The sequence below is a fragment of the Cebidichthys violaceus genome, unplaced genomic scaffold (assembly GCF_023349555.1).
Source record: "Cebidichthys violaceus isolate CVI_PGR_0920_01 unplaced genomic scaffold, fCebVio1.0.p SCAF_13, whole genome shotgun sequence".
In the NCBI taxonomy this organism is placed as follows: Eukaryota; Metazoa; Chordata; class Actinopteri; order Perciformes; family Stichaeidae; genus Cebidichthys; species Cebidichthys violaceus.
Window position 1 is genome coordinate 14,048,829 of NW_027176296.1, and position 22,425 is coordinate 14,071,253.

At 41.2% G+C, this 22,425-nt stretch overlaps 2 protein-coding genes across 3 annotated transcripts in view; one reads left to right on the plus strand and one right to left on the minus strand.

Moving 5' to 3' along the window:
- Positions 1 to 734, minus strand: part of tm2d1 (TM2 domain containing 1) — a 9,284-nt gene extending 8,550 nt beyond the window's left edge. The window contains exon 1 of the mRNA XM_068707830.1: positions 571 to 734. Within this exon, the coding sequence (XP_068563931.1) occupies positions 571 to 704 (134 nt within the window). The 5' untranslated portion in view covers positions 705 to 734. The remainder of the gene's footprint in view (positions 1 to 570) is intronic.
- A 1,156-nt stretch (positions 735 to 1,890) lies between these two features.
- Positions 1,891 to 22,425, plus strand: part of patj (PATJ crumbs cell polarity complex component) — a 116,677-nt gene continuing 96,142 nt past the window's right edge. For both annotated transcript variants that reach the window (XM_068707831.1, XM_068707832.1), the window contains exons 1-12: positions 1,891 to 1,934; positions 4,760 to 4,819; positions 4,931 to 5,109; positions 8,192 to 8,404; positions 8,529 to 8,668; positions 9,492 to 9,678; positions 16,559 to 16,687; positions 18,359 to 18,613; positions 18,788 to 18,890; positions 19,521 to 19,609; positions 19,826 to 19,955; positions 21,611 to 21,736. In XM_068707831.1, the coding sequence (XP_068563932.1) occupies positions 4,798 to 4,819; positions 4,931 to 5,109; positions 8,192 to 8,404; positions 8,529 to 8,668; positions 9,492 to 9,678; positions 16,559 to 16,687; positions 18,359 to 18,613; positions 18,788 to 18,890; positions 19,521 to 19,609; positions 19,826 to 19,955; positions 21,611 to 21,736 (1,573 nt within the window). In that variant the 5' untranslated portion in view covers positions 1,891 to 1,934; positions 4,760 to 4,797. The remainder of the gene's footprint in view (positions 1,935 to 4,759; positions 4,820 to 4,930; positions 5,110 to 8,191; positions 8,405 to 8,528; positions 8,669 to 9,491; positions 9,679 to 16,558; positions 16,688 to 18,358; positions 18,614 to 18,787; positions 18,891 to 19,520; positions 19,610 to 19,825; positions 19,956 to 21,610; positions 21,737 to 22,425) is intronic.

Genomic DNA, 22,425 nt, shown 5'->3' on the forward strand with positions numbered 1-22,425 from the left:
TTTGTACTAAATGTCATACAAAGGTGCATTTATGAACTTAGTTTTAAACGATTTGACGGATGTATTTTATTTTTAATTTACATTTAGCCATTATTTAGCTGTTAAATCTTTTTATTCCATTTGGAATTGCGAAGCACTTTGTAAAGCCCGTTTCAATATGAGCTCTATTATATATTACATTACTTTATCATTTCTTTTCCTTGAGCGTTTTAATTAGTTTTTTTTCTAACTTGCAGCTGGATGAGGGGCAATTTATTTGATTACATTGTGTAAAGAAGCTGTACGTAGTTATACGTCTTAAACTGAATATATTGTAACTGACTACACACAGCTTACTTTCGTTATAGTAAGTTACTATCCTACAATGAAAAAGTGAATAATACAGAGCAGCAACAATATTTTATACAGCGGTACTAATATTCATGTGTGTAACGTTTTATCTGCTGGTTTAGCTAACCTAGGTGTTGTCAACAAGGCTAAGTCAGCTGCGGCTAACGTTAGCGACCGCTATAAGGTGATTCATCTTCCGTTAAATCAGAGTTACGTAACCACACAGTCATTAAAGGATATTGTCCGAGTCTTAGGTTGTCGCAGCTGTCCACCTCCTCCGCCAAAACGAGCTTTAAATGAGAGTAAACACAGTAAAATATCAAGCTCCAAATCCCGGAGCGTAAACAAACCAGCCGTCTCCGGGAGGACGCCATGTTTAACTTTGTCACGTGACACTGTGGTGCATTCAGGACTATCAGAAAAATGGTAGTTCCGATTTTTTTAATGCTCAGTGTCAAATAATGTTATGACCATTAAGCATATTGTAAGATCATCTTTTTACGACTGTTATTTATATGAACATGTTATTGACAATTTTTTTATTTTCCATGTCTGACAAGACATTGCTATTGCCATTTCCGTGCATTTATTACTTAATTTATTAATTTACTTAGGATATAAATATATACAATTCTATATATGTATATATAGATATTTTTTCCAACTTACTGATATATTATTATTATTATTATTTATTTTTTAAATTATTCTATCATACATATGGTCTATTGTTAGTTGCTTTCTGGAACAAGGCATAAAATAATGTAACGACACGTTATACTGTGTTTGATTGTGTACCTGACAAATAACGGTGATTTTATTTTGACTTGTTGATTTACAGAGGTCATGAATGCGCCACACGAGTGGGTACATTTCTTTTTCAAACAACTTCATTGAACTATGCAAAAGAGGAACGTTAAACAAAATGCTGCGTTTACAACAGCTGGAGAATGGCAACATAATGCAAAAACAATATAGAAAATAAAATACATAAATTGTAACAAATTATACAAAACAACTACTATCTTCTACTTAAGTTAAGGTAGGAATACTAGTCTAAAAACAATTCATTACAAGGAACCATCTTGAATCAAAAAACATTTAAATAAAAGTACATAAGTATTATCAGCACAATGTTTTGAATGCAGCCTATCGAAAGTAAATGGTGAATGGTTCCTTTAAAAGCGTTTTATTATTATATTATATTATTTTGTTTTATTGCTAAATAAAGCATTACAGAGTATTTTAATGTTGTAGTTCATCAATGTGGAATTTTAGCTACTTTATATATTATTATACTATGGATTAGCAGTATATTAATGCATCATAAAAGATAAGCATAATGTACAATGTAAAATAAATCAAGTCAAGTCAAATAAATGAAGTGGAAATAAATAACACTTCATTCCTTTGAGATGTAGTGGAGTAGAAGTATAAAGTAGAATGAAATTGAAATACTCAAATGAAGTACAAGCAGCTCAAAACATTTACTCAATGTACTTTTACGTTCCACCACCGTTGTCTCCAGAAGAGTTGCTTCTCGGTCCGACAGTACATGAACGCAGCATTAAAGCGACACTGGTGCCAAACTGGATCCAGTTCATGTGAGTTTTCACACCAGTTTAAAACCCGTTCGTAAACCTGTCTCTTGTTTATACATTCTTCATTTACTGGCGGCTTCATCTCCCGAATGTTTATCCGCACCAAATATTACGTGACGAGTTTTTTAGACGCTAATTAACAAGCTAAGTTAGCATGCTAACGGGTAGCCATCGGTTAGCTGCGCCGCTGTCTGAAGTTATCAGGCTGACGGAGAAGTTGTTGTGATGTTGTTTTTGGTTCAGCTGAAGCTCAGAAAGAAGTCTGTGTTGTCGCTGCTTTTATAACGTGTGTTATAAGCAGCCGCAGCTGGTTTCATAGTTTTCTTTTCATTCGGTTTGTTTCTTAGAATTTTGATGCACCTGTTGCGAGTTGAACCTGCCGATAACAGATTTACGGTAAAATATATCAGGTTACACACAACATGAAGGCGAACAGATATATATGTTTTTATTGGTTATAGTTTATATTTATAGTTTAGTTTACACATATGGTTTCACCCCCCCCCCCCCCTTTTGAGCTGTTTGAGTTTCACTTCCTGGTTCCTCAGGTGAGAGTCTACAGGTGTGACCCCAGAGTCTTCACGGTGTCGCTTAAATGAGAGCTGCTGTTTCGGTTCGTCTGTCTTTTGTTATTTGATTCGCGGGTTGGAGGAATGTTTGAGTGGGTTTGTTTTTCCCACCTGATAAAAAGCGGGTTCAGCTCTGACCTGTGTAAACAAGCCGTGTTGAGTAAACGCTGAGCTAACAGTCTGATAACGAGGCTTTTTCACCTGTGATACCATTTTACACACACACGCACACGCGCGCTCGCGCACCTGAATCTGCTGTCAGTTCTGTGAAGATGCATTTTCCAGCTGATCCAAGAGGCTTTTTAAAATAACTTATTAGCTGAAGAAGGAGGATTTTCTCAACGCATAATAAAGGAACATATGTAGAGATACATGCTTTTTTTGTAGACAAAAAAGGAGATGAAAAATCTGTACAGTAAGTAAAGCTGTCTGATGAAAAGATTTCCCTTTTTGAGATGTAGTGGAGTAGAAATATATAGCTGCATAAAATAAAAGTATTGAGTTCTGAATATGTATAAGTATTTGAATACATGAACTTAGTCACAATTCCTCCCCTGGAGAGAACATGAGCAGGACGTTCAGAGAGAACAGCCTTCTTGTTGTTGTTGTTGTTGTTGTTGTTGTTTTAAATCATCTTGGAAAAGATTTGACCGACAGGATTACGAGGGGTTATCGGTGGACAGGTAACTCCTAGCTTGTGTAGGAATTATTCATAGGAGGGCTCAATATGATCATTTATTGTTTTCCAGTGGAATCACATCGTGATGAAACCCTATTGAGATATAGTGACTCACTATTGAGTCATCTATTAAACTTAAATCTGATTATTTCTTAATTGAATGAGAAACTACTCTATACTTTTCAATTGTCAAGTATTTGATTGTCACAAGAGTATAGAAAACCATGCGGTTATTTTCATATAGACAAATAATTTATTAAATTACTAGTAGATAACGATTATCATTATCGTGACAGAAGATTTTGGCCATACTGCACAGCCCTTTATCAATAGATTTGATAATTGACAACATTAATTCATCGATGGAGCAGAGATGCTCTAATAATAAATGTGAGGCTTTGTTCTCCGTTTTAAATAAACTGAAAATCTTCTTGGTCTGACAAAACAAGACATTGACTGATTAATCCATAATAGAAATATTCATTAGTTTCATGCAGCCCTACATTTATTCTAAAATACTTTATTAACCAGCTCTAGTTAAGGCAGCAACTAGTTATTATTTTTACTATCAATTCATTCTCAAATTTATCGTTAATCGTTTGTTCGACAAAATGATGAAACCCGTGTTTGGTGTAGCCAGATGTTTCCAGATGCACATGGCTTTAGGAGTGCTACATTTGGAGTCTGGTGTAATGCAGTCAGGACGGAGCGGTGAGCAGCAGCTTTTCGAGGTGAATCAGGAAGGCTGGGCTCCGAGATCAGAATATATGAAACGAATATGAAATCAGCTCACTAATTATCTGACTGGCCAGATGTTTCTGTGGATTCCTTCCTCTGCCGCTTTTCCTCACACACACACATATAGTCTGATCTTCTTTACTTAAGAAAAAAACAAACTGACCTGCAGTTTGAAATGTTGTTGAGCATTTTTGAATCGTCTTGGTGTGAAATAGGAGGAAGAAGCTGCAGCTGTACCCCCAAAATGATTTAAATCTGCGGAAATAAATACAATAAATACGTGAATGTAGCGCGTGAGGACCGGCACGGCACAGGCCAGTGGTCTAGAGATACTCTACATTCTGAAATCTCAGCTTTTTATTTTCCTCGACTGCAGCGAGAGCCGCTTCATATATTACTTCATACACAATTCAAAGCGCTTCACGATGTATCAAAAACATTTCAAAAAAGAAAAAACGTTAAACTGCAAAATAAAGGAAATCTTTCTAGAGTAATTATAAATTAAGTATATATATTTTTTTTATTTTTGAAAATCTTATGTGTCATGTCATGCTCGCCACTCTTTCTGTTTACCAACAACCGTGTTTCCGCTCAGTGATGATGAATTCCTGTCGTTCTGCTTTTGCTGCTTCTCGTTTGATGTGACGCTAATGTACAGCAACACTTCCTGCAGATGTTTCAAATTAAAAGCCTTCCGGCAGCCATAAAGGAACGACACCCCTTGTTTCCTGGTAGACTAATAAACCAAAAACAAAACAAAAAGTCCTTTATGTTGTTCATGTCGCCCGGTGATTTAAATATAAGTGAAATAATGGATACTTCTTCTTTCCTCCTCTGTTCAGATTGATCCAGAGCGACAGACGGAGAGCGAGGGGCGACCATGTTCGAAAATGTCCCATCAGGTAGATCCTCTCACCCGCTGAACGTTTCAAACAGCTCACGGCTGGAATCGCAGGAGGTCTCGTTGTCTGAGTCACTTCTGTATGATGAACACGTCTTGCGTTGGTCCTCAGGGTCCTCGGCGGAGCATCAGCAGGTTCTGGGAGCTCTGGAGCGTCTGCAGGCCAAACTGGTCCAGAGGGAGGAGTGGACCCACAGTGAAACGGTGGGAAGCCTGAGGGAGACCCTGCAGAGTCCGCTGTTCAGCCACATCCTGACCCTGCAGCACTCCATCAAACAGCTCCGCAACCAGGTGAGGGCCCGAGAGGCAGCATGCGGCTCAGACACCAGGACCGAACCAGCGTGGCACATGAACGCTTTACAGAAATTACAGAAAGAAACCCAGAAAACCTGAATCCAGAATCCTGTCCAGGTCCTGAACACCCTCAACTCTAAGCATCTTTTTCAGACCGCTCAGGTGTTAAATCACTCTGACCTGTCAGATACAACCAAAACCATCTTTTCACATTCTTTACAAATATCTTTTTATTGTTTATTTTGCTAATTTCTCATCCTCGGAAATTCCTCATAAACTAAATTAGAAAACCCTCGTAGTGCTTTTCTTTTAAAAGGACAATTCATCCCAAAATCCTGCACCTGTAGTGAGATTTACCGATCGAGATTGTTTCTAGTTTTGATGAGATGTCTCCAATACAATGGGACTCTATGGCACTGGGCTTGTGGCGCTCAAAGCTCACAACCCGGTTCCTCGAGATGATCTACGGACCTTGTTGTGGATAGTTTCATGAAGGAACTCTGGTTGAAAGAAAATAGGAAATATCTGTATTTTTGATTTTGGAGTGAACTGTCCCAACCATGGATGGTTAAAGGTTAAAAAACAATGGTTGATTTACAGACGTCTCTTTCCCAATGTAAGTCAATGGGGAAAAAGTATTTTCAGCCCAATGGCATCACGTGACGGACAAGTGAATTGTGATTCCACCGTTTGGCTTCAAAGCCCGGCGCTCTCCCCGGGGGGCTCGGTCCGAACAACAAGATGTCAGGAACCGTTCAAAAACCGGGTCAGAAAACAGCTGCATGGTTTGCATGAGACCAAGTTTTATCCTGCGTCTTTCCATCAAAAGCCACACAGTGGTAGAAGAAATATTCAGAAGTAAAATGATCAGTACCACAATTTCAAAATAAAATATTAAGTCCTGTATTCAAATTCTTACTTCAATAAAATTGCATACGTTTTTATCAGCAAAATCGAATAAGTATAAAAATAAAAGTACTTTACAGCAGAAGGGGCTCTTTAGTTGCTACATTATTTAATATCATACTGTTGGATTATTGCTACTATTGATGCATTAACGCACACACAGCATGTAGCGTGTATATGGTAGCCGGCTGCAGTAGAGATCATTTTACACATTTTTTGAATACGGTCAGGTGGTTAAATTCACTGTATAACAATGTCTTGTATTTTATAGGATCATTATTAGGTCTCTAAAATCTAAAAGTAACTCTAAAATAAAGCCATCAGATAAATGTAGCTCAATAAAATGTACTAAATTTACCTGTAAGTGTAAAGTAGCTAAAAATTAAAAAAACTCAAATAAAGTACAAGTACCTTAGAGTTGACATGATTTTATTGACTGTACTGGAAGTTGTCGCTCCGTTGGACGTCTCTTATAAAATGTGTATCGGTGAATAATAAGCAGTCGTGTCTACAGTCTAAAGTTGCGGCAGCTCTGCAGACTGATGAGCGTTTCCCCATCCGATCTGACTCCGCCCCAGGTGTTGACGGCCTATCAGATACCGGTACACTGCAGCCTCCTGTCCAACACCGTGACCTGACAGTGGGGGCTAAGCAGGGAGTGGGGGGGCATTGAATCCCCCTCTGCATCCCCATCTGTATTCAGCTCCAGCTCGTTCTGACGCGGAGCCTTTACAATAAACAATCTGCGGGCCAAATTAAGATAATGGCAATAACCGACGCTGGGCTTCATATTCTAAGTGCTGCGAAGGTCAGAGCTGAGTCTATGAAAGCGCCGCGGTGGAAGCTGGTGGAGGGTGTATGAAGCAGGGGACCTCTCTCTCTCTCTCTCTCTCTCTCTCTCTCTCTCTCTCTCTCTCTCTCTCTCTCTCTCTCTCTCTCTCTCTCTCTCTCTCTCTCTCCCTCTCTTTATTTATTTTCCCTCCCTCCCTCCCGGCTCTCTGCGGATCTATCAAGCTTTAATATCTAGTGTCTTGGTTTGAGTAACGGCCTTGTCGAGGCGGGTATTGATGAAATGGCTCGGGATCCTGCTCCGTCAGCCCGGCCTAAATAAGCCGCAGACTGATAAGTTTCCACAATGTGAGTGTAAAGGTCATTAATACATTACCTGTTCAGAGAGAGGCAGCCTGCAGAGGAATCTATTGATTTTTCTTTTCCTCCTCTCCTCCCCACTTACCCCCCGGCCTCACCGCTTCATTTTTTTTATTTTTTTTTTAACTCCATGTCTTTCTTTTTTGTCGACAGCGTCCTTGCATATGGAACGTCTGTTTCTCTTCTGTCTCTCCGTCTCCGTCAGAGCTGACGCTTTAGTTTTGTGTTTGGTGGTAAAAAAACAACAACAAAAAAACAATGTCAACACAAGGCCATAAGTATGTGGACACCGGATCATGCGCTCACTGACTGTGTGTGTGTGTGTGTGTGTGTGTGTGTGTGTGTGTGTGTGTGTGTGTGTGTGTGTGTCTCCGACTCTGTGATCCTGTTCACCTCTTTGTCCTCCGGTGTTTGTTTTTTTTGTGTTAGTAAAGTGGAGTTGAAGTTTGGGGATAAGAGCTCATTCTTTGCCGAAGACAACAACATGCATCAATGGATCAGAGCTATATATAGACATAGTAATGTATGGAATATAAAAGTAATAAATAAAATACATTAAGAATGTAAGATGGACGGTAAGTGGTAGATATGAATATGTTAAGATATATATAGAGTATGAACATGTGCAGCTTTTACAGTAGGCAGTGCAGGAATAAGTATAATAATAGCTAATAGTAAGACTATATATATATATATATATATATATATATATATATATAGTATTTATCTTCTTTGTAATACTTAAAAAAAACAATCTTAATACAGAGTAGTTTTTTTTATGTGTTAATGCAAAAAAAGCTACATATGCATGTTCTTGTGTGTTAAACAGGGCATCTTGAAAATGAATGAAATATTAACAGCATTTTTTAAAAAACCTTTATTTAGATTAAGAGGATTTTCTACAATAGATGAAGATAGTTTTATGTGATATGACAGACAGACAGCTTTCTTTTTTATTAAACTTTATCTATCCGTCTATCTGACAAACCTCTCTTCCTCTTCCTCCTCTTCCTCCCGCCTGTAGCTGAGCAGCATGCCGCCCGATGCCGAAAGTGACTTCAGTTTCTCCAAAAAGGGTCAGCTGATCATGAGCGCCGTCAATCCAGCCGGCAGCTCGGCCCCGCCCACCCTGTCCGCCTCCTCCTCCCTCCTGACCAACGGCTCGTCTCCGCCCATCCATCAGACGCCGCCCTTGTCTGACCCCGTCCTGCAGAAATGGATCCTCGCCGCCGCCAAGGTGGGTGGAGCCACAGAAACACACCTCCACAGCATGCATATATAAATACATTAAATGTGTGTGTGTGTGTGTGTGTGTGTGTGTGTGTGTGTGTGCGTGTGTGTGTGTGTGCGTGCGCGCGCAGGGCCGTCACACAGAGCTGTGTCAGCTGACTCGGCCTCTGTCTGGAGGTCTGGGCTTCAGCGTGGTCGGTCTGAATCCCGCAGGAAGCAGCAGTCAGGGCGTCTTCGTCAAACACATCCAGCCTGGAGGCATCGCTCACAGGTACACTGTCGCCTACAACTAACATGAAGTTTTAGGTGGTTTCAGGTGTTTCTTAATTTATTTTTTTACATTTTCTTCCATTTATTACAAATCTTTACAACTTGGCAGATCGTTTTCCAAAACGTGGATTTCTTTCTTCCAGGATTTCTTCCAGCCTCAGTAGTTCAAAATAACAAAAATCAAATGACTTTGTCCTGAATTAACACATTTCCACCTCTAACACGAACACGTGTCTATGGTTCCTTATAAGTATAGAACAGCACAAACACTTGGTTGGAGTGACATGAACTTGAATTGCACACATGACTAACAACAAAACGGATCAATGTAGCCTCGTCCTGGTCTGTAGAATCTTGGGTAATGCTGTCTTTCTTACAACATTTAGCAATTAGACGTGTCCGTCTATTCAGTGACAAATACTTAAAGGTACAGGTCGGAACATTAATGAAAATACCTTTTTTTTTTGTTGCTCAAACTGTCAATTTATCTCGACAGAAGTACAGACGGATAATCAGTTTCCTCTGCCTCCTTTTAGTGCTCCTAATGGCATTTGCGAGATTCCTTCGCCCCCGAAGGACAACAACCAATCGGAGCAAAGATTAGCGAAGGGTGTCATCACAGCTTGTGAGCTCCGATCGAACTGTAAAACTAGGCAGCGCTGACCAAATATGACTCAAGCCTTTCGCCTCACGTGTTCACAGAAACATATTTTAGTTACCGTTTAGCATTAACTCGAAAAAGTAATTTTGTTTGAATACAAATTTCTGCAGAAGACATTTATCAGTATCACGTCATTGAAAAGTCCTGTGTGTCTCGGCTGCAGGGACGGGCGTCTGCAGGAGAGGGACCAGATCCTGGTAATAAACGGCGTTCCTCTGGAGCCGGGGATCAGCCAGCAGCAGGCGCTCACCCTCCTGCAGCAGCCGGGAGAGGCGGTGGAGCTGGTGGTGGCCAGGGACCGCCCACGCAACGCGTCGTCGTCATCCGCCGCCTCCGCCTCCGCCGGCACGGTAAGAAAAGTCTGTAGTACACCCCAAAAGACCGAACACGTCGCCTCGATAAAACAAAGGTAGATGCAAGTTTATGCGTCTCTTCCAAAGAAAAGGTTTCATGGTTACTCGAAATTTGGTCAACTGGTTCTTTTTCCTTTGTATTTTAAAGTACACATCTAAAGCTCAATAGTTCCCCTTAGACTACAAACCACACTTCTGTTTGTGTGTGGATGAAACAAACAAGATACGTCCTGTTATGTTGCCATGTAGGACTTCGACCCATAACTTGAGAAACACGGTACCAAAGTCTTTACATCTGTTAATAAGACGAATCATTTATTCTTTCAGGCTCTGTTTAAGTCGTTTGAAGTTGGTGCTAACAGAGTTGATTTGTTTGTCTGAGTTTCCTCTCGGATCAATAATCTGTATATTTGTTGCTCACTCAGCTGCGCTGGCAGCAGATTCCTAAAACTGGAAGATAAGATGCAGTATAACTCCAGATGGGAGCCGCACTTCCGATACTAAAGTTTAACTGTTGGTTGTTTGAGAGAAAAATGAAAACGCGCTTAGATTGTGAAATAAAGTAATTCCCAAATCTTTAGCATCCACTTCAGGGTAGAAAATCAATAAAGCGTCAAGAGTTGGTGAACTCCCTGCCGTACAGTTTGAATGACCATTATTTGGTGCATCTTGAGCTGTAAAACCATGTGTCAGCTTTTCTCATTTTGGAACAAAACGTGACAGAAAACTGAAGCCTGAGTTTGCACATTTGTTCACTGTAGAGTTTCATGGCTCAGTGTGAGATTCTCTTTTTAAGGTCACATCCTAAACCAGCGGAAATTCAGAGTTCAGCAAGTTCCACACACAGACGTCACCCAGCAGCTTGGCTGTCACTCAAAAGGGAGTGCATCAATCATAAGTGGAGGTCGCCTTTAGGCCACGCCTCCGTATCAGAGTGAGATCCTTCTGTTTATGACGAGCCGTAAGTCTGCTGACATTGACTCGGATGATTTTTATGACCTTTAAAGCCTATAGGAAATCAAGTTAGTGCTCCACTTGCAGCATCGCCCCCGACAATATGTATTTAAGTCTGCGAGGGGGCGCAATCAATGAATGTCGACATGACGGACGAGTCAATGGCATGCGAGGCGGGAGAGAGGGAGTGCAGAGGAGGCGCAGAGGCGGTGATGTATGAGGAAGTGACGTAGTTGTGAAAACTCAATCCACAAATCACCTGAGTCTGAGCTGGGATGACCTCCCTTGAGGAAGACGTATGAGAGCGCTGCGTTTATTTGACTTTTAATTAAACCAGAGTTTCCCAAACTGTGGTCCATGGAGCTGAGACGGTTCTGGTGGACCTTCATTGATTTCTTTATTTTACGTGTCATGCACACAACGTTGCCAGCCCTCACGGGTTTATTAGACACCAAAGATACAGTTGCATTGGTCATACATTTAATTCAGTTAAAAAATGTACAGGTGGGCAACTCCTCCGGTTGTATAGAAGTCTATGAGAAAATGACTCTACTTCTCTCTTGATTTAATACTTCAGTAAACTTTGTAAACATGAGTTTATGGTCTCAATCTCTAGTTTCAAGTCTTCTTCAATACAGCATGATGTTCATTTAGTAAATTATGATCCATTTAGAGTTAAATATTAGACCATAAAGCAGAGTATGATTTAGGGCGGGCTTACTGTGATTGACAGGTCGCTGCCCCTACCAGAGCCGTATACGGCGTCTCTACGTCACTCCTACGTCGCCAACATATTTAAACTACTCAGTATTTGACAGCACTGCTGACTTCTCTCCAATGATTTCATTCTAAAATGCTCTATTTGTGTTTTGCATTGATTTATCTCTAGCCTCCATTTCCAGCATTACTCCACAACAATATTCAGCATAATCTTCAGATCTTTTTCCTGTTCAACAAATAAAACTACATCATCTGCGTATAATAATACGCCCACAGTCTGATCATCAACTTTGACTCCCAAAGTAAGAAGCTTTTAATTTGAAGAGCTGAATCATTCATATACAGTCTCCTTGCTTCACACCAAATCGCTGGGAAAACCTGAACATGGCAACAGGTGCTTGATAAAGAGACTTAATGACATAATGAAATTTCCAATTAATAATCACCGATATGGAAGAAGTTCCCTACTAATCCAGTCAAAAGTCTTCTGTAAATACATAAAACAAACAAATGTAGACCATCCTGGAAGCTGTTTTACTGACAGTAAAGGTAGCTGTACTCAGAAATTACAAAAAGAAAAGTACAACTCCAGCTTTCCAAACCAAAATGTAAGTATTATCAACAAAATGTACTTAAAATATCAAGTACTCATTACAAAAATGGGCTCTGTCACATTCTTATATGTTATACTGTTATATGATATTATTATTAATGCAATAACTTAATTTTGTAGCTGGCTGCAGTAACGCTTATTTTATTTTAGTCATTTAATCATTGTAGTTTTTATAAAAGACGTGGACGTAGTCATGGTGACGTCACCTATTGGTTTGTGGACTGATGTTTTAAAGCCTCTGGTAGGCTCTGGTAGTGGCAGCGACCTGTCAATCACAGTAGCCCCGCCCTAAAACATACTCTGCTTTATGTTCTGTTTGAATCTAAATGGACCATAATTTACTAAATGAACATCATGCTGTATTAAAGAAGACTTAAACCTAGAGATTGAGACCATAAACTCATGTTCACAATGTTTTCTGAGGTAATAAATCAAGAGAGAAGTAGAGTCATTTTCTCATAGACTTCTATACAATCAGAGGAGTCGCCCCCTGATGGTCAGTAGAGGGAATGAAGGTTTTACGACACTTCCGCATCTGCGTCACTCTGCAGAACCGGAGGTTGCTGCCAGGAACTACCTTTGTAAAAGTGTGCAATCTATTTAGAACTTTTTTAAAAAAAAATTTAAAGGGGGTCTTAAAGAGACAGTCGCTAAAACGGAGCGTTTCAGACTTAAGGGTGAGTATGAGAAAAATGTTTTTTAAGAACATCAAAGCACTTAAACATGTTCTAGTAGAACTCCGAAACAGAAGGATGAACCTGAAAATGAGCATACGTCCTCTTTAAATGTGATATTCCTTTTTCTCTCTCTAGTTTAAATGCAGCAGAATTCACCATATCATAGTTTTTATTTATTTCTTTTTCTGCTTCTCTTGTCAAACACCAGAGTGATTATGAAACTTTTCATCGCGGCTCATAAATTCTCAAGCTGCTGAGCTGCAGATCCAGTCATGACATCATCAGACCAATCGGTGACAGCGGCTGTGCTTCGGGTACCACAGAAAGTTAGAGGCCAGTTTTCCACTGGTCATTGGAACTGTGACGGAGCTGCAGCACAACCAGAACACGATGCAGCCTTAAGTCAAAAGCTCTTTGCTAAATAAGTAAAGGCTCAATCTCTTAATGTCCTCGCCAAATTCTTATGTCATTCTGAAAGTAACACCAAAACAAAAAAAACAGTTCTCCTACAAAAATGTATTCAATTATTAAAGTGTATTTTGATTGTAGAGCCAATAATAACAAAGTTAAGATAAGGGAAAGAACCCTGAGCCTTTTTATGGGAAATAAAGAGAAACTATAAACAGAGCAGATGGAAGAATCACAAACACTATAGACGTACTGATACTGTATGTGTACCGGAGTTATTGGACTGAATACAAGACAGGACATGCAAATGTTTGAGTGCTTTGACATTTAGATAACCAGAAGAAAAGACTTCCACTATAAAAACACCGATGTGGTGACAAACCGGAGCAGGTGTGGACTGTTAATGTGAGCCGAGGACCACAGGTCGGCCTCGGCCGTAATGATTCTGCCCCGCTCTATTGTCGGGTCATTATCACACAGAATTACACTGCCCCTCTTGTTTGTTACCCTCCTCCTCCTCCTCTTCTTGGCACATTGGACCCGAGCCACGTCCTGCATACCAGGCCTCCGATTCCTCCTTTTGTTTTATTCATGTCCCGTCTCCATCGAGGTCACGTTTAATGGAGCCACGGGCATAAAAAACACAACTCTGGCTGGGATTTTATTGCTGTTCTTCTGGCCCGGCTAACTATCCGTCTCCTCCGAAGCCAAGACTCCTCTGCCGGGCAGATTCAGGCGGCTCTGACCCGCCTTCACAGCTGATGATGTCCAAACCTCCTCTCGCTGGAGTGGCTTTGGACGCTGACAGGAAACCTGTCGCTCGTAAAGACGGGTATAAATCAGCGAGTCGGATATGATTTTACAGCTTTTGTCTATTCAGTGAATATTTTCCCCGCCATCGATTAGGACAGCGTGTCAGCGAATGCACTTTTTTTGCGCGTTATTTATTGCTCTCCTAAAAATGACAAAAAGCAGGAAGAACAGAGATAAAAGATAACAGATTGTGCAATTAACGAAACCTGAAGGGACCTTTTAAAACTGCCTCGACTGAGAGGAAATGAACTAAAGAACAACTGGAGAAAGTTTATGAACTTTACTGACAACTCCCCTCAGTCATCGCGGTCACATGACCAGTCTCCTGTCAATCAAACGAGTCACGTGTGAAAACAAACAGCTCGCTGAAGAATCTCCCAGCATGCATGTCTGCTTATCACTGAAAGCAGAGAAAATGTTGACCTTGTTGCGAAAGGTTATTTTATCTTCAAAGGGCCAACAGCCAAACACAAGCAATAAAATACTATATAAAATACAGGTTTGGAGTGGTTTACACTCGGAACTATACGATCAAAGAACGAGTCTATTAGATTATGAATTTGATAATCAATATCAGCGACACCAAGTTTTTACGCAGTGGGTTGAGCAAAATCACTCATCATCTAGAATGCATTAATAAGAGTACTGCAGTGATTTTAGTATTTGGGGACGGATAAAAAAAAAAATATTTGTTTAAATTTCTGCAGCAGAGGCCAAGATATCTAGTATCTCTTGTATGGTCAAACTCCAAATACACTTGTCTACACTTGTACGGATATTTTCTTTAAAACAACAACATTCGGTCTGCGACCTTCATTTTACAGAATATATCTCGTCCACACGAGAACGCACAAACAATGCTAAATGCTCAAAGAAGCATGCCGGGCCAGTAGGTGGCGATAAAGTCCACGTCAACGAATACCAAAGAAGAATATTCTGAGTTTGTGTAGTGAGCTTATTTTTCTTTGGCTGGCTGTAACTTTAAAACACAAACAATAGTAGCTAATAATTTACCTGTGCTTATTTGACTCCTCATTTAACACTTTGACCTAGCAGTGCTAAACAAGCGTAAGGAAACCATTAGTCGGCCATTGTTGTAGTTTCAGGTGCATGCTCATTACACAAAGCAACAATGGGCATGTGCACAGCTTTACAGCTGTCCACACGGATACACAGAAACCAGAGTTTTAGGTACAGATGCCTCTAAAAGTGTTTTTTAAAAATCTCCGATTGTGTGTGTGTGTGTGTGTGTGTGTGTGTGTGTGTGTGGGCGAGAGGCATAATTGTAGATGAAAACATTTTTAAATATTGGTATACATGCGGACATGCCCGAAGACCCTCCCTGCCATGTTTGTCAAACTCCAGAACTCTGGTTGTAGATTTGAGAGTCGTGCACAGAAAACATTATACATTATACATACGTTTTCACAGGCTGGACATCAAAAGTAAACTCATTTTGATTTATGAAATGGGTGGACCGCCCCTTTTTTAGCCCAAGAACTAGTCCGTCCCACCTCATGTCAAACAACTTCCAAACGTTTTTGTCACTCCTAGGGCTTTGTTAAGCTCAGAATCGTTGTATATGTTCACAAGAAGCAAAACTTCAGGACATTTATTGGTCGTTTTAAACATTGGCACGACATTTCACGTGGCCTTCTGCCATACAGCATGTTTTGGCTTCCAGAGACTGCAATCATAGGCGGGTCTTTATTTATTGTGTTAAATCAGCGCTGTACTCGATTTGTGTTCATTCATTTCACAGGCAGGAAGCTAGCAGCCAACACAGCAAACTCAAGCTAACCAGTCATCGGGAATCACTGACATTGATTACAGCGAATATAAGTCAAAAAGAGAACTGGAGACACGTATGTCGTTTTCACGTGTGCAGTCAGTGGGAAACTAGAGGAAATCCAACACCTTAACCTAAATAAAGTGGCTTCAGTAACAGATCGTCTCCTGTGAAAACATTCAACACATTCAGTGTGATCCGACCTCTTCCAGCGCCCTGGTATGAGCTGAGCAGCAGGTCTGTTTCATTAGACAGAGGGAGTCCTCCTCTATCAGATCAGAGCTGTAATAAGAGACCAGAGCCGCCTCATAAAATACTGTGTGTGTGTGTGTGTGTGTGTGTGTGTGTGTGTGTGTGTGTGTGTGTGTGTGTGCGTGTGGATCTGCTGCAGCCTGCCATTGATCAGCAGCTATCAGAGAGGAGGAGGAAATGCTCTCAGCTGGTGATTACTGGCTGAGCCACCTTTCACCTTGTGGCATATAGCCTTTATATCCATTCATGGTGATTGAAATAATCGTTGCATCGATCTGCTAGAAGAAATAATTGGATCAGATCGTTCCGCCTTCTGCGGTAACTGAAATAAAATGCTTTTATTGCTGGCATGCTGCTCATTAACTTTCATCAGGTTGATTTTTAGGTTTCTGGAATGTAAACATTTTGCTTATTAAAAACTTTTTACCAGCAGCTGCAATATTTAAAAAAAAAGGCAGGAGAGATTTTGAATGGCCCTCTGATCCTGAAGTCCAAACTTCTATCTAATGTTGAAAAAAATTTATTTTGGGTGAAATCTGAACTAACTTCTTATTCTTTTAATATATGGTTGAGTTCTATATGAAAACCTTTTTCTGATCACATATCATAGCTCATTAATGAACGTCTTCGTCCTCCGTCTTAATGCTGAAGGACCAGTGGGGTCACGTGGAGGAAATCGAGCTGGTCAACGATGGATCCGGTTTGGGCTTCGGCATCGTGGGAGGGAGGACGACCGGAGTGGTGGTCAGGACGCTCCTCCCAGACAGCGTGGCAGACAAGGTGAGTTCATCTGATGAGTGTTATATCATGATATTAATGAACAACACACCCATGCGAGTCCTTTTCTCGCTTCTGTCACTTTGGGTTTAGTCGAATAAACATAGTTTTGCGGAGCTAGACGAGCCCTCTGGCTGACTGTAGCTCCGCTTCTTCATCCTCTCATGGTAGACGGGACAGACTGGAACTCCCGTGGAACAAGTGGTATTACGAGAGAGGACGAGCTGGTTAGCACGCTTAATTCGGCAGATTAATACATGAGTTCATTTTTAAAAATGTTTTCAACAAAAATTCTGGCCAGATCTTACACATTCTGCCTTTTAATGGATGCTAAAGTAGACAGCACAGACAGCAGAAAGGAAGGAGAATGACTTATACACACAGTCTTCATCAGGTAAGTCGGACTAAACTACGATACCTGATTTTTGATCGACTTTGGCTGATGTTCACTGTGAGAGTACTGAAAGAAGCAGCTTCCTTAGTCGATCAGCTGATCAGCCGACAGCAGAATCTTGTGCTGTTCAAGCAGAAATGAAAGCTCAGCGGACGTATTCTGCATACATAACAGTTAAAGGACGAGCAGTGCATCAGAACAGGCTGCGGCTGGACTGAGGGAGGAATTATCGCCTTGTAAGTGGATTAATTAGATCAATTAGATTAATTGGACAAGATGAATTTCTCTGCAAAGCAATGAAAAAAAACCTCCAAGACATGTTGAACCACCCGGCTTTTCAACACACCTATATAATCTCAAAGAGTGAGCCTTTTTTAAGTCTCTGCAGATTTGATTTGTCTTCTTTCATCTTCATCGTCTTCTACCTCTTCTGGCTTAGTTCCCTTTGCCATTTGACTTCCTCTCCCCATCTCTGCTTTTACCTTTCATCGTTGCGTTCCTTTTTTTGACTTCCCCACAACAGGAGTCAAGTACCGGCTGAATCTCGTTTGGCCTGTAGCTGACAGATAAGTTTGTTGTAAAATGTGAAAAATGACAAAAAAAACTACAGAAGCATCTTATCGATTTAAAGGAGCTGCATTTCACATTCTGAACATTAACAGAGCAGCAAACAAACTGTTATCTATGTAAAGATGTAGTGGAGTAATGTCTACTCAAGTATAGAATGAAGTCGTGAAGATGGCCGTGCCTGCTTTTAATGCATGTTAGTCCATGTTAGTCCATGTGAGCGTGCCTCACTAGTGCCTCACTAGTGAGGCACGCTGATAACGTCGTTCCAACTGACAGTGTCGACTTTGGAGTGCAGCGCCAACCCTCTGCTTCCCCCTCAGGTAAACACTGTTAGCTATGTCGGCACTTTAGTTGTAGTTTGCACTGTTAGCGCTGTTAGCACCGTTAGCTATGGGCCGCTGGCTCACCGTCGACATGTTGAAAACCGTTGAAGAGACAATAGAAATGTTCCCAATCTCGGCTCTTGCACCTTTTTGAATGACTGTAAATAGTTGCAGATATTCAAATGATAACGGATGCAAAGAACCGTCTCTAATACAAGCCTGTTTGAAATGAAAGCCTGTTTCTCTCTGCAGTTGTAAATAAAGACCACGGCCCACTATTTGAGAATTTTAAATTGCTTATTCCTGTATATTGTTACTTTCAGATCATTTTTAAGTGTTCTCCAATGTTTTGGCACTTATGCTGCTCCTCCTCTCTCCTCCAATCAGGACGGGCGTCTCCGCACAGGTGACCACATCCTTCGCATCGGGGCGACGCCCACCAGCGGCCTCACCAGCGACCAGGTTGTCAAGGTGCTGCAGGGGTGTGGGAGCCAGGTGACGTTACTGATTGCCAGGGATCCCCGGGGTCAAAGGTCAACAGCCCCGCCTCCCCCACCTCCTCCTGACTCGGCCCCCGTCTCCTCCTTACCCCCCCGCCCCCCGGGCCTACCGCCCCAACTCAGCCGCCGGCTCAGCAAAGCGGTGAGCAGAAGAACCATCATAGAGTAAACATTTCAGACTACTAGTTTGAAGTTAGAGAAAAACTTTCTTCTGGACAAACGCACAAAAGATAAGAGTTGTTTTTTTCTTTGTTTTGGCGCTTTGGAGACGGTGCAGTCGGAGCTGAAATAAATGGACTCTCTGTTTGTGTTTCAGCCCAACCTGGAGGGATATGAGATCCACGAGGTTCCTCTAACCAAGAACGACGGCCAGAGCCTCGGCATCTCCATCATCGGCTACAACCCTCTGACCAGCCAAGGTAGGGCGGGGAAGAACAGTTAAAGTATACTCAAACACAGTAAAACGCACTAGAAAATACCATAGCCAGCTCAGGTAGGACGGGTTAACACTGTTTAAACTCATTGAACACATTTTTAAACAAAACTACCACTCCCACGTTTAACTTGTCAAACAGCTATAGTTCTGTACTGTGTAGCTGCTGCAGCGCTCTTATTGTGAACCAGCTACATGGTCTCAACAGAGACACAGCAAGTTTTTACTGTTAGAGCTTTTATATTTTTCAAAGCTTGTTTGAATCAGAACAGGATTCATCCAAGTCATCGAAGTCATCATTGGTTAACCAAAAATAATAAATATGAATATAAATTCAGAATGATATGACTTGGATGAATCCTGTTCTGATTCAAACAAGCTTTGAAAAATATAAAAGCTCTAACAGTTGAAAAAAAAGTTGAAAAAAACCCCAAAAACGTTGGTTACATTTGACACAGTCAGTTCATTTTCCGGGTCACAGCTTGCAGCACACAAAGTCGAGAGTGAAGTTGCTTCATCACAATTTGCAGATTTATGACAGGTTGCATATTACCTCTATTTTTAATGTTCCAATAAAACGTAAACACTCTGTCTCTGTGTCTCTGGCCTGATTCAGATGCAGTAGGTGTGTTTGTGAAACACGTGGTTCCAGGCAGCGCTGCAGATCACAGCGGAAACATCCGAATCCACGACCGACTGCTCGCTGTAACAACCTGATTTAATCGTTGATATTCACCGACATGTGTCATTTATTGTCTTTTATACCTAATCAGATGTCACTGTACATTTCCTGAAATGTGTAACACATTCAAATCTAGAGGAAAAACACAGCCCAGCCAGATGTGAGCCCTGTTTTTCACTCCTTTCCTTGTCTTTCCTCTCTACCCGTCTTTCTTTCGGTCCTCCTGCCTGCTTCCGCAGTTGGACGGCGTCAGTCTCCACGGTCTGACCAATCAGGAGGTTATGGAGGTGATGAGACAGACGGGTCGGACTGTCGTCCTCAGTGTGATCAGGAAGAAACCCAGACCCCTGGAGAGGTCCCTGGATAAAGGTAGACACACACAGAGAGACGCTTATAGACAAACAGATACTTGCAGTTTTATCGTTTGAAAATGAGCTGCAGGTCCTTTTCATGACCGACATTTTGATATGCAAGAAGCCCCGGTATCACGAATAACAATACGTGAGCCTGTGTTCCTTTTAGGAGAGCCAGTTTTGCACGTGCTGGCTCAGTTTTTAGAGGCCTCCTGGGACACTGAATGGAACAGAGCCACGGTTAATGTTATTACCTCCACCTGTGCCTATCCTGCAAACACAGCCCATTGACTCCCTTCTTTCTGCCACTCTGTGTGCGTTGTGACATTACCCAACACATCGCTATCAATCTATCAATCGCTGAAATGATCACTAACTAATTGCCACACATTGACCCTGGTGTCTTTGGATCCCTGAGGCCAAAGTGTTGGACCAGCAGGTCAACTAACTGTCTTTGACCTCCATCATGGTGACATATGAGCAGATGCTGCACAGTTTCAAATAATAGCAGATTGATATCACTCCGTTTTTGAGTGTCATGTTGATGGACACTGTCGTCCCATAATGCAATGTAATGCATAGCAAAGAAAATCAGTCATTAATTAAATCCTGATTTATTATTATAGTAATACATTAAAGAAAATGGTGATTCAAAGTGTTTAACGTAAACACAAGACATTATAAGTAACAGCGAATGAATTGGTGCAAAATAACTGAATAGGTATACTATTACTAAAAGCATTAATTATCTTAGCTTTTTTGTAGGTATTTTTAATCTGCTATTATCTGCTGCTCAGATGTCTATCTCGACATATTTCACGTTAATAATGAGGTTTCTGTGGGTTTATTTTCCACCAATTGTGTTGTATTAAAACAATAATCTGCTCCTGCGAGAGAAGTGAACTCTGTGTTAAACTTATCAGACCCTTTCTTCCTATTACCTGTCCGAAGCCTCTCTGCCTCTGTTCCTTTTGCCCAGATTAAGATGACAAATTTGTTTACGACTCGGTGTAATTTTCCCAAACTCTCCGCGGAAAGCCTGCGATTCCTCCTCCACATCCACCAGCGCCCACGGAGATTAATTCACCCAGTTCAGGGTCTTTTTTTTTTTCTGTCTTTGGATTGGCCGGTGGCCTGCACTGGTCAGCCTCCAGGCCAGAGAGGAACAAGTGATTTTTTTTTTTTAAACAGAAGAGGAGCACAGGGCTCTTATCTCCTCCAGACGTCCTTTTTATTTCATTACTGAGAAAACACAGAGAACTGGGAAGCAACTGATTTCCTAACTTCTGGTTATTTCTGTGGCTCTCTTATCTGCAGAGACTTATGATGAGTTAGGTTGAACCTGACAGGAAAATAATGATCAGTCAGGAGGTCAAAGGTCAGAGCACCCTGTTCCCTTAGGCTACAGTGCTATGCACTGAAGTGGGCCACAGCAAGGATTTAAGACGAGATAATACAAGATCAAACTGTATTCATCCCGAGGGAAACTGTTGTAGGAAAGAGTGCAAATAAAACATATATACAACGGAAGACGGTGCACACTTTCAGAAGGCCTTTATTGAATTTGTGTGTGTGTGTGTGTGTGTGTGTGTGTGTGTGTGTGTGTGTGTGTGTATGTGTGTTTGTGTGTTCGTGTGTGTGTCTCTCTCTCTCTCTCTCTCTCTCTCTCAGTGGAGAGGGAGTCGTTTCGTCTGTCATCGAGGAGGTCTTTGGAGGTCAGAGCCCGTTCGTCTGGGGTTGGCTTAACGACGCCAAGCCTCGAACCGACGTACCCGAACGCAGCCCAGCTAGAAAGGGGTGAGCTCAGACACACTGTTGTTGTAGATATGAGAAAGCTGTATTTCCTGCACAGAATCGCCAGTCAAGTTGGGGAAAAAAACCCAAAAGCATACAGTTTATATGATGCTGTGATTCAGACATTGACGAGCTCTACTGTCCCTGTTGAGAAACTTTGTGCACATGCACCTTAAAACTGCTTTTTTAGGGTTTGGAAAAGTTTTAAAAACCGTCAACAGCTTTACAGATGTCTCTTTTATAACAGGAGGTTTTTAAAGAGGTCTATGGGGAAAATGATTTGTGGGCGGCAAGGGATTTTTTTTTTTTTTTGCAGCAGCAGCAGCACAGAGTGGCCACTGGGACAAAGTGGCAGCAAGACTGTATCAGATTCAGAATGAAACCATCCATGCTGCACAGGTGCTTATTCACAACTTCCTGTTCAACCGCTGCATCACTTTTTATTTGTTTGTTTTTTTGACAAAACACTGACGATCCGCCACGTAAAATTTGGCCCTAATTTGCATCAAGTTACATTTTTCCAATGCAATTTTTGTTTTAAAGACCACAGGACAGTCCTGTGCTGCCTGCTATTCCACAATATTTTATATACACAGCAAAAATGTATTATCCAAACAGATAAATAATAATTCAAACAGCTTTAACGATCTACTCCAATCATCCCAAACACGTGTGGCATTGAAGACGTATAG